This window comes from Melopsittacus undulatus, chromosome 6 (assembly GCF_012275295.1).
Source record: "Melopsittacus undulatus isolate bMelUnd1 chromosome 6, bMelUnd1.mat.Z, whole genome shotgun sequence".
Lineage (NCBI taxonomy): Eukaryota > Metazoa > Chordata > Aves > Psittaciformes > Psittaculidae > Melopsittacus > Melopsittacus undulatus.
This window is the reverse complement of record NC_047532.1, coordinates 2,426,815-2,438,792: the sequence shown is the minus strand read 5'-3', so window position 1 is coordinate 2,438,792 and position 11,978 is coordinate 2,426,815. Positions and strand designations below refer to the sequence as shown.

The window sequence follows — 11,978 nt, the reverse complement described above, 5'->3', positions numbered from 1 at the left end:
TGCAGTCCCTTCCATAGAACACCATTCTCACCCCACCGCTGCAGCACTAACCCCCCCGCGCAGGCGCCTCCGTCCCTATGACCCGCACGTGTTCCCTCACGCAGGCGCCGCCGGGGCCCAGCCCAGCGCGGCTGCGCAGAGCGGGGCGGGGCAGGCGGAAGCAGGAGCCGGGACAGCACCGACCGAGGGCCGTGCTCCGCCGCCGTTTACCCTCTCATCCACCGGGCTACCGGAGCGCCGTGGAGCCGCCATGTCCAACATGGAGAGTATCCTCTGGTCGGAGCCCCCTCAGGGTCCGTACCGCAGCTGGGGCCGGTCCCTGTTGGCCCCCGGCGGCCCTCGGGGAGTAGGGACCGGTGCTTGGGCCCGGCGGAGCGGAGCCGGGAGCCGGCGGCACTGGGCCGGTGCTCACTGTGGAGCGAGCGGTAGAGCAGTGCGAGGCCGGTCCGTCCGGGGAGGAGCCCCCGACATGCGATGGGGAGGGGTGGGAGTGGGGAAACGCTCCTTGTCGGTCATGGGGGCGGTGGGTGTGGGAGTGGGAAGGCCCGATGGGGCCTGGGACCGCCTCAGAGGGGCCTTGGTGGGAGGAGAAGGAGGGTCTGGGCTGTGCCTCGGAACCTCCCTGCTGTAGGGAGAGGCGAAGGGGAGGCTTACCTTGGTTTGGCAAGGCAAGGTCCGCAGGCTTTAGTGGGGGCGAGGAGGCGGTGGCATCTTTCCTAGGCAGCACCAAATGACAGCCCGGTCCCTGTGGCAGAAAAGCGATTTATAGGGCATAGTTGTGCAAATTGTGTACTGGGGCACCTGATTGCTGTAGTGTGTGTATACAGACAGGATAGATGTCTGCTCTAGACAACAGCTGCTGTCGGCTGAACAAATCCTACTGTGCTTCCTGGTGTTGGGAATGAACACACAGGGGAAATCCTTGAGGGTAAATTTAAACGTGCTTGCTGTATAAAACTGGCTTAATGCACAGGGGTTAAAAAAGCTTTAAGGGTTACAGAGGCCTGGTGGGGTTGAGATATGCTGGCAAGTGCTCAGTGTTGCTGTTGTGTTAGGGCCTGATGGAGGCCAGGAGCAGGTGACTGTGAGTCATGGTTAATGGAAGTTAAAGTTCTGTTTCACTTTGGTTATGGCACATTGAGAAAGATGCTTCAAGGAGTGTGCTCTTGTGGGAGGGGGTTTCTGTGGAGGTGACAGGGTGAGCCAAAGCCAAAGGTTGATGGCTCAAGTGAGTAACCAGGAAAGTTATTTGCAGATAAACTGCTCTGAAATGGTGTTTCAGTGTAATCGGTGTAAATAGGTGGTGTCATGTTTTACCTGGTTGTTCCAGTCTCTGACCTGAAGTATGCTTCAATGAACAACCTAAAGATGTTTTCCTGTTTGGTAAATGACTCAATCCATGGCTCAGTGCAGTACATTTACTGCTGCTGAAAGGGGTGGAGACCGAGGTTTTAAAGCAAAGAAACTGAAATGCAAGCAGCAATTCTGGTGCTCCGGGCAGCTACCTTAACAGGTATCCTCAGTGTATGGGCACAGCTGTTACTTTCTGTAGCCTGCTTATGATGTTTATAGGGTAGCAAATACATTCCTAATATATTGCTGTCAGAGCTCCAAGATATGTGGCTGGGCTTTAAAGGGAAAAAACAGTTCTGGATAATTTATATACTTGAAATATTAAAGAAATTGCAAGTATTTCACAATGTTTAGCTTTATGTGCTTCCTCTTAGCTGTTAAGCATTTGATACTTGCTGCATCTTTCAATATATCAAAAGATGGCATGAAAGGAGCCTATAAGGCTTTGTACTTCCTTTTTGTTTGAGGAAAACTGACCTTATTTAGAAGCTTTCAGCAGTAGTATTTCAAGAGTATAGTGTTGTTTATTGTTTTTACAGGAAATAAATTATTCCCTGTCAGCAACAGTTTCATGCTGTCCTTCTAAGACACTAAGAAGTTTTGTTCTATTGTTGTTTTAGACCTTTAAGATTAAGCAGGACCTGAACTTTTTAAAAAGAGAAGTTTCTCTTGCTTTGGTATTCTTTCTTTCCCCAAAAGCCAGATGCCAGAGCTGCTGGGTCCCTGGAATTGCTCACATGACCCATGGCTGGGAGGCTGCTCTGTGAAGGAGCTGCATGAGCAATTTAAACCCGAGATCATACTGTGGCTTCAAAGGGCAGCCCTTCCTCCTGCTTTGTACTTGGGCATGGGTAGCCACCCCAGTTTGTTCTTGCACAGCTATTTTATCTTCTTGTTCCTCAATGGCTTGCTCTTTCAGGTGGGGGTGTTCCAGGCAGGCCAGTGAACTGCAGTTTCATATCTCTGAGAGTCCAGGACTCCAGGTGTGTGAGTGAAAGTACCTTGCAGAGCAAGACTTTCAGTTCCTCTTGTGGGATGTTTGGTTTGTTGTATTGATCAGTAGATTTGACTGTTAAATGGAGCCAGTTGGAGATCTGAACTTACGTTTTATGGCCTTACATTTTAGAACCTAGATGATAAGTGGCATTATAATTGTAAAATAAGTGGCATTATAATTGTAAAATAACTGTGTGAATTTCAGGGGCTTATTTAAGTAATATTTTCCAAGTTCTAATATCACTAACAGTGAAAGACACCATACACTAGGTTTGGTAGCACTTCAAACGTGAGAGCAAAATACCGCGATGAAAGTGTTGATCCTGTTCTTGAACCCTTAACTTGCACTTCAGAGCATCTGTTTAATTTGAAGTTTGCTGCAAAGGAACTCAACAGGAACTCTAAAAAATGTGACAAAGAAGAAAAGGCTGAGAAAGCTAAAATTAAAAAGGTAAGCAGTGAGTCTGAAACAACTCTTTCGATCTGTTTACAGGTTATGGCAGATTTTACCACTTTCCTGGCACACACACTAATAATACCTTGGTAGATGTTTGTGATTTAAAATACATGATTATTAATCTTCCCATACTTAAGAAATATGAGGATACATTCTTGTGTGTCCTCTTGCACAGCTTGTGGCGTTTTCTTCCCGAGAAGATTGTTGTATGTATTTTGTTAGAGACTGTTGTTCTCAAGGTTAAAAATAATCTTATTGTTTATTATCTTGTACTGAAAAGGATTATGAAGAAGAGCTTCAAAATAGTTTTTGAGTCCTTGGAAGTAGTAAAGAGAGAGACTAAACTGTTTTTGACTATTTTTGTCCATGAGGTACAGCTGTGCCAACTGTATATGTGTTTGGGTCTTGATACTGAAAACGTTCTTAGGAATGAGCAAATCATGTTTCTGTAGCTCTGTAAAGCCTCCTACTTGAAGGGCATCCCAGGTGCCATCCTTGAAAAGAAGTTAGGTGTTCACATCTTGGAAAGTTTGAGAACTTACGGGGAGGAAGGAGGGGTTTATTTCCTTTTTTAGTAGAAAAGACACTGTAATGAATTGATGCTTATTTCAAAACTAATATGGTACTCAGGAATCATGCTTACAGGAGCAGGGAAGGTTAAAATGCTTTTTTCTCTTTTCCAGGCAATTCAGAAGGGTAACATGGAAGTCGCACGGATACATGCGGAAAATGCAATCCGACAGAAGAATCAAGCCATCAATTTCTTGCGCATGAGTGCCAGGGTAGATGCTGTAGCAGCAAGAGTTCAGACTGCAGTGACAATGGGCAAGGTAAGTCTTGTTTGCACAAATCTATTGCAAGGATGAGACCTCTGATCTTAGAAGTGATTAATTCTGTCTATAATGAGCTGAGAAGTTCCAGTTTTTGTTTCGGATGTAGTCAGTAGTAAGTCAGGTACTGCTGTTTAGGAATACATTGCTATCCACTATATTTTGTAGCCAGTAACTTTTCTTAGCTGTTATTAAGGAGACAGTGTGTTTTACTGGTTCCACTTCTGATAATTTTGCAAAGATATTGCTCCCCTTCCAAATACATGAAGACGTGTTGTAGGACTTGTGACACCAGAGATTGTTTTTAGCTCAAGTATTTTATGGTAAACGGCTATACTGCCAGAAAGTTTGTTCTGTGATCTGTATACTAAATATATCCCTCAATATTGGTAGGTCTTGAGACCTAACAAGAAGTTAATGCCATATACACATCATTTTCTATTGAGTTTCAGCTCAGAATACGTATTTCAAGTGGTTAATTTATAGAATTTTAAATGTATGAGCTATAAGAAAAGTGGTGTTCTAGATGGCAGTATTGGGTGCCCTGCTACTTGGGACTGTAGAAAGTCTGTGGCTGGAGATAAGAGAGCTTGGTAAGAAACTGCTTATTTTTCTTTCATTGTAATATTTTCATTTACTTCATTTCAGGTAACAAAGTCAATGGCAGGGGTAGTTAAGTCTATGGATGCCACACTGAAGAGCATGAACTTGGAAAAGGTAAATAGACTGACTTTTCTTGGAGCTGCATGTCAGAAGCAGAAAGGGCAACAGACACAAGTTTTAAAAAGGGAATTCCACTCAAGAGAAAAGGTTTTGCAGTGGGGTAGATCCTTCATGTGAAGACTTCATAAATGGAGATGCTCAGAACTTGGCTGAACAGGGCCCTGAACAACCTGCTTGAACTGCAGCATTAGATCAACTTCACACTTGATGTGGGGAGGGGGGCAAGCTTCTGATCTCCAAAAGCTGCCTCCCCTTGTACTGTGGTTCTCTTTTTTCCAGTTGAGAGATATTTCTCTTTTGTTACCTGCAGAAGATTGATTTGAGGTTTTTTATAGATATCTGCACTAATGGATAAATTTGAGCATCAATTTGAAACACTAGATGTTCAGACACAACAGATGGAAGACACAATGAGCAACACTACTACACTAACAACGCCACAAGTAAGTTTTTTTTTAAGGTGATTTTAAATTTTGTGTCTAAATGTATGGAAATATCTGATTCTCTCCTTTCTATCTACTTCAAGACATAGCAGCAGCTGGAGCCTTTTCATTTTTGCTTTGTGCTTTTTTGTGATGAAGAGAATATTGCAGGTTATTGTCACAAGTAGAGAGGATCACATACATGTATTTTGGTCTATTTCAGTCGTATAGCAGGCTTTATTTTATATCTTGAAAACCTTAGCCCTCCTACTAAATAAGCAGAGTTTGGAATCAGAAGATACTGCAGCATTAATTATCAAAACAGAGTATGCTGTGAGAAAATAAATAGTTCTAACTCACTAATGACATGACATTAGTCACCACCAAAGTAGTAGTGGTGTATGCAATGGGAAGGTTGTTAATTACATACTTTCAATTTGTGGGAGTGTGTTTACTAACATAAATCTTTAAATAATGCTTGACATAGTTTAAGAATTCCTAGCAGCTGTTTCCTTTTGCTGTTCTGCAAAGAACTGAATTCTCACAGAAGTTTTGACAGCGAGAGAAATTCACTGGAGATAGTGCTTTGTCAATAAATTAAACCTAAACCCAAATCCACTAAACCAGATCTATTGGAGATGAGCTTTTTTCCATGTTGTGCAAAGCAGTGTTTTAGTAGCTAATAATCCACACTTGCAATATTCAAGTATAAGTTTGAGGGGTTTTATGGATAAGTTTAATTCTTTGAAAGCTAGAGCTCATTATTTTGGAAGCTAGAGCTAAATTAATGGGATTTTAACAGGCTGAGCACCTCTACTCATTATTTTTGAGTTCATACTGGCCCTTCTGGTGTTTTGTAGAAGGCATTTACCTTTAAATCAGTTTTGTTAAAGTAATCCCTATTCTCTCAAGATTTAACAGAAGAGGTTGTCATAAGCTACAGTATGCAACAATCAGCTTTTTCTTTTTTGCTGTAGAACCAGGTGGATATGCTTCTACAGGAAATGGCAGATGAAGCAGGGTAGGTAAAATTTTTACTATTTCTTAATTAAATCTTGGATCCAGCAATCCTTCCTGGTTAACTTCAAGGTCAGATACCCTTGTTTTGTATTGGCCCTGTCTCTTGGAAGAGAAGGCGAATCACTGTTTTTCTTCCATCTCTGGATATAATTCTTGTAATAGTTTAGTTGCTGGTATTTCATTCTGTTCTCAGAGCTGCTGCGAGTGTCAGGATGCAGGGGTTATTGTGCAGAAGCCTAAAATCACATGTCACTTGTCATGTCGTGATAGTGTTTCATTATTTACTTGGATTTGTGTTAGCAATCTTTGCCATGTTTCTCCACAATTTTCTCTTTTTTCCATCCCTCTTACCACATCAAAACTTCCTGTAGTTCTGCTCTTATAAGCCAGATGTTGCAAAACAGGTTGTCATGACATATTTAAGCCTTTAGGGTTATACTGAAATAGTTCAGACTTTTACTTGGCTTCTGGGTGACACAGAAGTTAAAACTGTCAGTATTGGCTTGAGCATCTTTTGTCATTCATAAGTAAGCCTTCTCTGATACACGTCTGTTGAACAGCTATCTTGCTCAGTCTTGATTAAGCAGAATTAATTGAGCTATTTCTACTTATAATATATGACTTCTCTTTGCAATGAGTCAGATTTATTGATGAAGCTGTCTAGCTGGAGTACAGCATTCATGGGATGTGGGTGGCCTCGTGCTCTCTTAGTATTCCTCTGCTTGTCAGTTACTGTGCTTCTTCCTGTAGCCATGTATGCCTGACTTGGGGTTTTTGTTTTGTTTTCTCCTATTAGTCTTGATCTGAACATGGAACTACCTCAAGGACAGACAGGTTCTGTTGGTACAAGCGTTGCTTCCGCAGAGCAGGTAAACATTTGATTCCATTGGAATTGATATTTTCTGGAGAAATGTGGTATTATGAGATCTAATGCTTCACTCAATCAAAACAGGCTTGCTGAAGTGTAATTAGATAGTAGCTGTCCCAAAGAAATAGCATGTAGTTAAAATAATCTTGCAATTAAAATAACTTTAACAATACAGCTTGAACATTAGAAAAGTATACAACTGCTTTGTAAATCCAGAAAGTTTAGATGTTCCAGGTTTATTTTTGAATGGTTATTTCAGAGAGTTTCAAATGGTTGACTCTCCTGCCTACTCCAAAGTTAAGGAATCCAGCCATCTCCTATAGCATACATAAGGAGTTTGGGGTTTTTTCCCCTTAATGTGTGGAAGGTCTTCAGAGACTAGTGGCAAAGTTTCCACATTTGCTGTAGATGAGAGCTTAGAATTTCTCGTGCATAAGCAGATTGTGATGTCAGGGTTGCACAGATCTTCAGGTGAGTTGCTTTTCCCATTCTAGAGGAACACATTTGAGGGAATGAAAAGAGAAAAGTTTATTTCTATCACCCTTCGTGGAAAAGGCCTTAGGGAATTTGTCTTATCTGACCTATCTTTGGGAAGCCCCAGGTATCCCAGGTTCTATGAAAGGTTCAGTTTCACCTTGTACTAGGTCCCCTAAAACATTTAGACCTTCTGCTGTCACGCTGTAGCAGTTCAGTTGCACACCAGCCTTGGTCAGCCAAGGCTACATCCAAATGAGGCATTCTGTAAGAGCTGATTTGCACTTGCAAAGATTATACATATAAAAACCACAAACAAACCCAGCCCTATCTCTGCTTGCTGTGTTCTGAAACTCCTTCCTAGGTGTCTGCCACTGGACATAAAGTATGTATGGACCTCTGGTCTCACCAGGTGCTGTCGTTCTTGAGGTCTTGAGCAAATCTTTAAGTCTTGTGCATTAGAGAATTTCCTATTATCCAGACACGAGATTGCTTGACCATTGCAGAACGTTGCAAAACTGAATGTTCATGTTACTGATAGCTGGTTTCTTTGTGTTTTACCATTCTGCAGGATGAGCTGTCACAGAGACTGGCCCGCCTACGTGATCAAGTTTAAGTCAAACAAAGCTGCGGTTCTTTGTACATGTTTTCAAAGCACCTTTTCTGTAGCTGTTCCTTCACTACACAAGAGAGGTGTATACAGTATGGCTTAAATATTTGAATACTTGTAATATAGGGTTCTTCACTCCTAGCTTGCTAGTGTTTCTAAAATTCATTAAGTAACCCAAATATATCATCTCTTTAATGTCCTTTCCTGTACATTTTGAAGTTGATATATTTTTGCAAGCTTTTTTCACAAAAGCAAGTTGATGTTTTAAGCCAGCTAGTAATGTTGGTACATTTTAGCTAAAGGAAAAGCAGGGTGTCATTGATAAATATTCTAAATTATGAAGTGATTTCTTGTTTTGTTTTAAATTATGAGAACTGTTTATGGTTGGAGAACTGATGTATTCAGTTCAGATGATAGTTGTTGTTAACTTTGTCACACAGCCAAACTCCTGGAACATGCAAAGGTGGACAGTGTGGACTTAATGGAAAATATGCTTGTTAAATACTTTGAGGGTTTTAGTCATTTAAAGCTAGGGTAATTGAGCTGAAATTAATGGTTTAGTTAAAAACTGAATTATGAAAGCTGTTTTCATATAATTGGGAACTTGTACAGTATCATCACTTCAGTACAGGAGGAATAAAATGTATTTTTCAACTCTTTGTCAGTTCTGTTGAATGTTGCAGCTTGCTTGTAGAATAATGTCAAGTGCTATAGGTTCTTCATTTTGCTTTCTTCTCAGTATCCTGGGGTGCAGCCAGTTATGCCACTCACACCTCTTTTCTATGTACATCTAGTTCCTGTTAACAGGGAGCTCATGCTATCTGTTTTTATAGATTTGAGCTCAGAAGCCTTATATGAAATAACTGAAGCCTGCTTTTCTCCATTCCTTCTTACTCTGTCTTTGCTTTTAATCTCATCACTTCTTTATACATAAGGACAAGTGATCATATTTTATGCTTCAGTGCTTTTTCATACGTGAAAGATACGGAAGTGCTCTTCCTCAGGTTGAGATCTTCAGTTCTCCTTCAGCAGTTGGGGTCCAGCCCTGTCTTCTCCGAACAGGAGAAGACCCTTAGATCAGCTTTTCCTCCTCTGCACTTTGTATCAGGTGAGATGTGGGTCAGTTGAAGGGGGTTAGGTTGCTATTATACCTCAGTTTTTGAGGTACAATGTTGCTCTCTGCCAATAAAATAATATCATTTTTAGTATTGTGGTTGTATGTAGAACCTAGTTTGTGTTAATGATACCTTTGTATTTCTGCACAGTTATGAGAATCTACTGGCTTCTTTCAGTAGCTTCCAACACTTGCTGCAGTTGTGAATAAATGGTTGTAGAAACCTGTAGCTGAGACTGCTTGTGATGTGTTGCTAACAGTGATGCTAAAATTACCTTTCTGACTTCTGAGGCTTATTTTCTTGTTTTATCTTTATAGGGGTGAGGGAAGGTGTGAAGCACTAGACTTGGAATTAGTTCTGAATTCGCTGGTGTTCAGGATCACTTGGAATTCCCAGTTTTGGGAAGTATTTAAGAAAAAAACGATACTTTGCTTTTTTTAGTCAGGCAGGATTTTTTCAGTGAAAATGTGCAAAAATGGTGAAACATTTCAGAGCAGTTTCAAACTATGTTTTGAATGTGTTTCTTGAATCACTCTGAAGGTGTAGAGGGATGTTACATGCTGAAGTATTCAAGGCTACTGTATAAAGATAAGGAAACCAAGATAAGACAAAACCAGCCTAAAATGCTGTGGAATTCTCTCTCACACTGGCAGCCTAAACTAAAACAGTTTGTTTCAAATGTGGCCCTTTCACTTGTTTACATTTCCTTTCAATGCAGCTTTCTTTTCAATGCCTTGAATGTTTCTCTTATAAATAGGAGAAACTGTAAGATGTTTAAAAATGTTGTGCTCACAGCTGTGATCTTGGTAAAATCCTTCCAATTTATTAAAAACCATCGTAGGAAAGGGCTACATACTACATATATTTTTTTCCCCAAGCTCCTTCTGAACACTATAACAATACCATAGTGGTGTATCTATGCAACCAGGTTACCCCCAGCTGGGTAACTGCTTGTGTGTGTGCCTTTGCCTTGCTGAATTTAGTTTATATTCTTTTAAACTCAATTACTTCATCTCATTAGAGGATTGGAAACTCATTGTTGTGTAATAACAGCTCCACACCTCAGTTCACTTTGTGGTTGCTTGTGGATTCAGCTGTGCTATGAAGTCCTGAGGTTTTCACTGCTTAATATTAGACAACTTCAGTTCGTTTGTCAGGCTCCTGCTAATGTTAAAGCTTATGCTGCCTTTAGACTGTTCCTGGCCATTCTTAAGCTATGAGGAGGCAAACAGCAAATCTGAGGTTCATTTTCTGAGTATGTTACCTTGCTGTGAGCCTTGGGGCTTGCCTCCGGGGAGTTTAAAAATAGAGGGAGATGAGACAGATCAGACTGCTGCAAGTCAACTATTAAATAAGCTTCATTATCTTACTGGCTATACACAGCCTCTTCTGTGGTTTCAATCTCATTTCAGGCTTCCGAATTCCAGTACCAGAATAAATTTCCAGTATCCTTCAAAGGGATTGACAAGTAAACATACGTGCTAGACTGACACAACTAATGCTACCCCAGCAGACCTATGATGCAAAGAGGTAGGCAGGCTTAGGTGAATGGGGGAAGAAATAACGTCTTTGAAACAATGAATCTGTGCCCTGCTGACTTCACTCCAGACACACTGAGTGTTTCAGCAGAGCCAGGGCTAGCCCCTTCTGTGTGTAGAACTCCTGCCCTCTCCTGGAAGAAACTGTTTCTCTTTAGAAGCACTTGTGTCTGTTGGCATTCAGGAAGTTTTAACAGTTATTTTGTGAATATGTGTATTTTTTCTTTCTCAAGTCTGTTGGAAATGCTTGAAACTGAAAGTTACTCTTAAAGCAGTGTTTGAGTTTCATATCCTTCCTCCATTCAGGCTCTCCTCAAAACAATGGCTCTTTTATGACAGCCCTGGCTTCTCACTCCTGTGTTTCTTGTAAGTTGTCTGTGTTTGTAGAAGTTCATTTCATGTTAAATAAATAATGTGCACTTTTATGTAACCTTGCTACCAGATAATATTTCAATCTTTGTGCTCATGAGCAGACACATCTACAGTGAAACATTGCTTGAAATGTTGAAAGATGGTTTTGCTTGATGTTTTTTTCCTTGATTCCCAATGCTGGTTGTGTAGACCAGCATTAGTCTTCATTCATTTGAATTCCAGAATGAAAAGCCATGAAGAGCTTCAGATGAAAGCAGAAGGGAGGAAAAGAACAACTTGAACTTTCTCAATTGCAGTGGGATAAAATGATCAAGTTGCCTTTGTGGAGATCCTCAGAGCCAAAAAATAGTGACATTTTGTTAAATGTAATAGCAGTTGTGTACAGAGATCAGTTCTGAAGCTGGTGACATGTATAGAGAGGAGAATAATTTTTGTAGCTCTGGTAGACTTCAGTTTGAAAACTGCTTTACTTGTAAGGGACAATTGTAAATGTAACTGCAAGTGGTCAATAAAACTGTACAGACAACTTCAGGTGTGTTCATGGGTTATGTGGCTCTTGGCTGGTGCTTCTTGGTCCCTGGGTAAGCAAGTAGATGCAATCATTGTTTTCCTGTGAGATGATGACTAGAAATGTAAATCTTCCTGGAGAGAAAGTAAGAAGTAGTATGGGTGCTATTGAGAAAGATTTGGGACAACAGTAATTATGTATAACAATATAAAATATCATCTACTTAAAATTGGTTGGGTTTTTTATGTGTAGTGTTACGGAGTGTATCCCTCATACTTAAAAATCTAAGAGGGTTTTCTGCACTTCCCTGCATGTATAAGGGGTCGTGTGGGAAGCTGGCAGGAGCTGGTGTAGGGTTGAGTTAAAACTCTCCTGTCTTTCTTTCCCCCATCCACTATTTTGGAGCCAGCAGAGGGAGCCTGAAGCTTTGTTTTTGCATAGGTCCTACACAAACAGCTATTGTCATTCTCAAAGCAAAGAGGACTTACAGGGAGTCCTCGTCCTGTGGAACCCGTGGCTTTGGGCAGTATCCAGCCTCTGTAGATGTGCCTGTATCAGGGCTTTGATCCTTACCTAAAGGCTGCTCTGTTGCATGAAATACAACACATTGGAGCACGAGGAGCACGCTGCCATGGGCTCATCTGCATCAGCCTCCAGATACCTTCACTAAAGGTGCTGAAAAACGTTTGTTT

The 11,978-nt window shown here is 41.1% G+C and overlaps 1 protein-coding gene across 1 annotated transcript; it reads left to right on the top strand.

Annotated features, from left to right (window-relative positions):
- Positions 1 to 250: 250 nt before the first annotated feature.
- LOC101872172 (charged multivesicular body protein 1b) lies at positions 251 to 11,309 on the top strand. The gene is made up of 8 exons (XM_034064083.1): positions 251 to 266; positions 2,703 to 2,800; positions 3,490 to 3,636; positions 4,285 to 4,353; positions 4,695 to 4,802; positions 5,759 to 5,802; positions 6,598 to 6,670; positions 7,715 to 11,309. Exons 1-8 carry the CDS (start codon positions 251 to 253, stop codon positions 7,757 to 7,759), a joined length of 600 nt encoding a protein of 199 aa, XP_033919974.1. The 3' UTR covers positions 7,760 to 11,309.
- Positions 11,310 to 11,978: the final 669 nt, after the last annotated feature.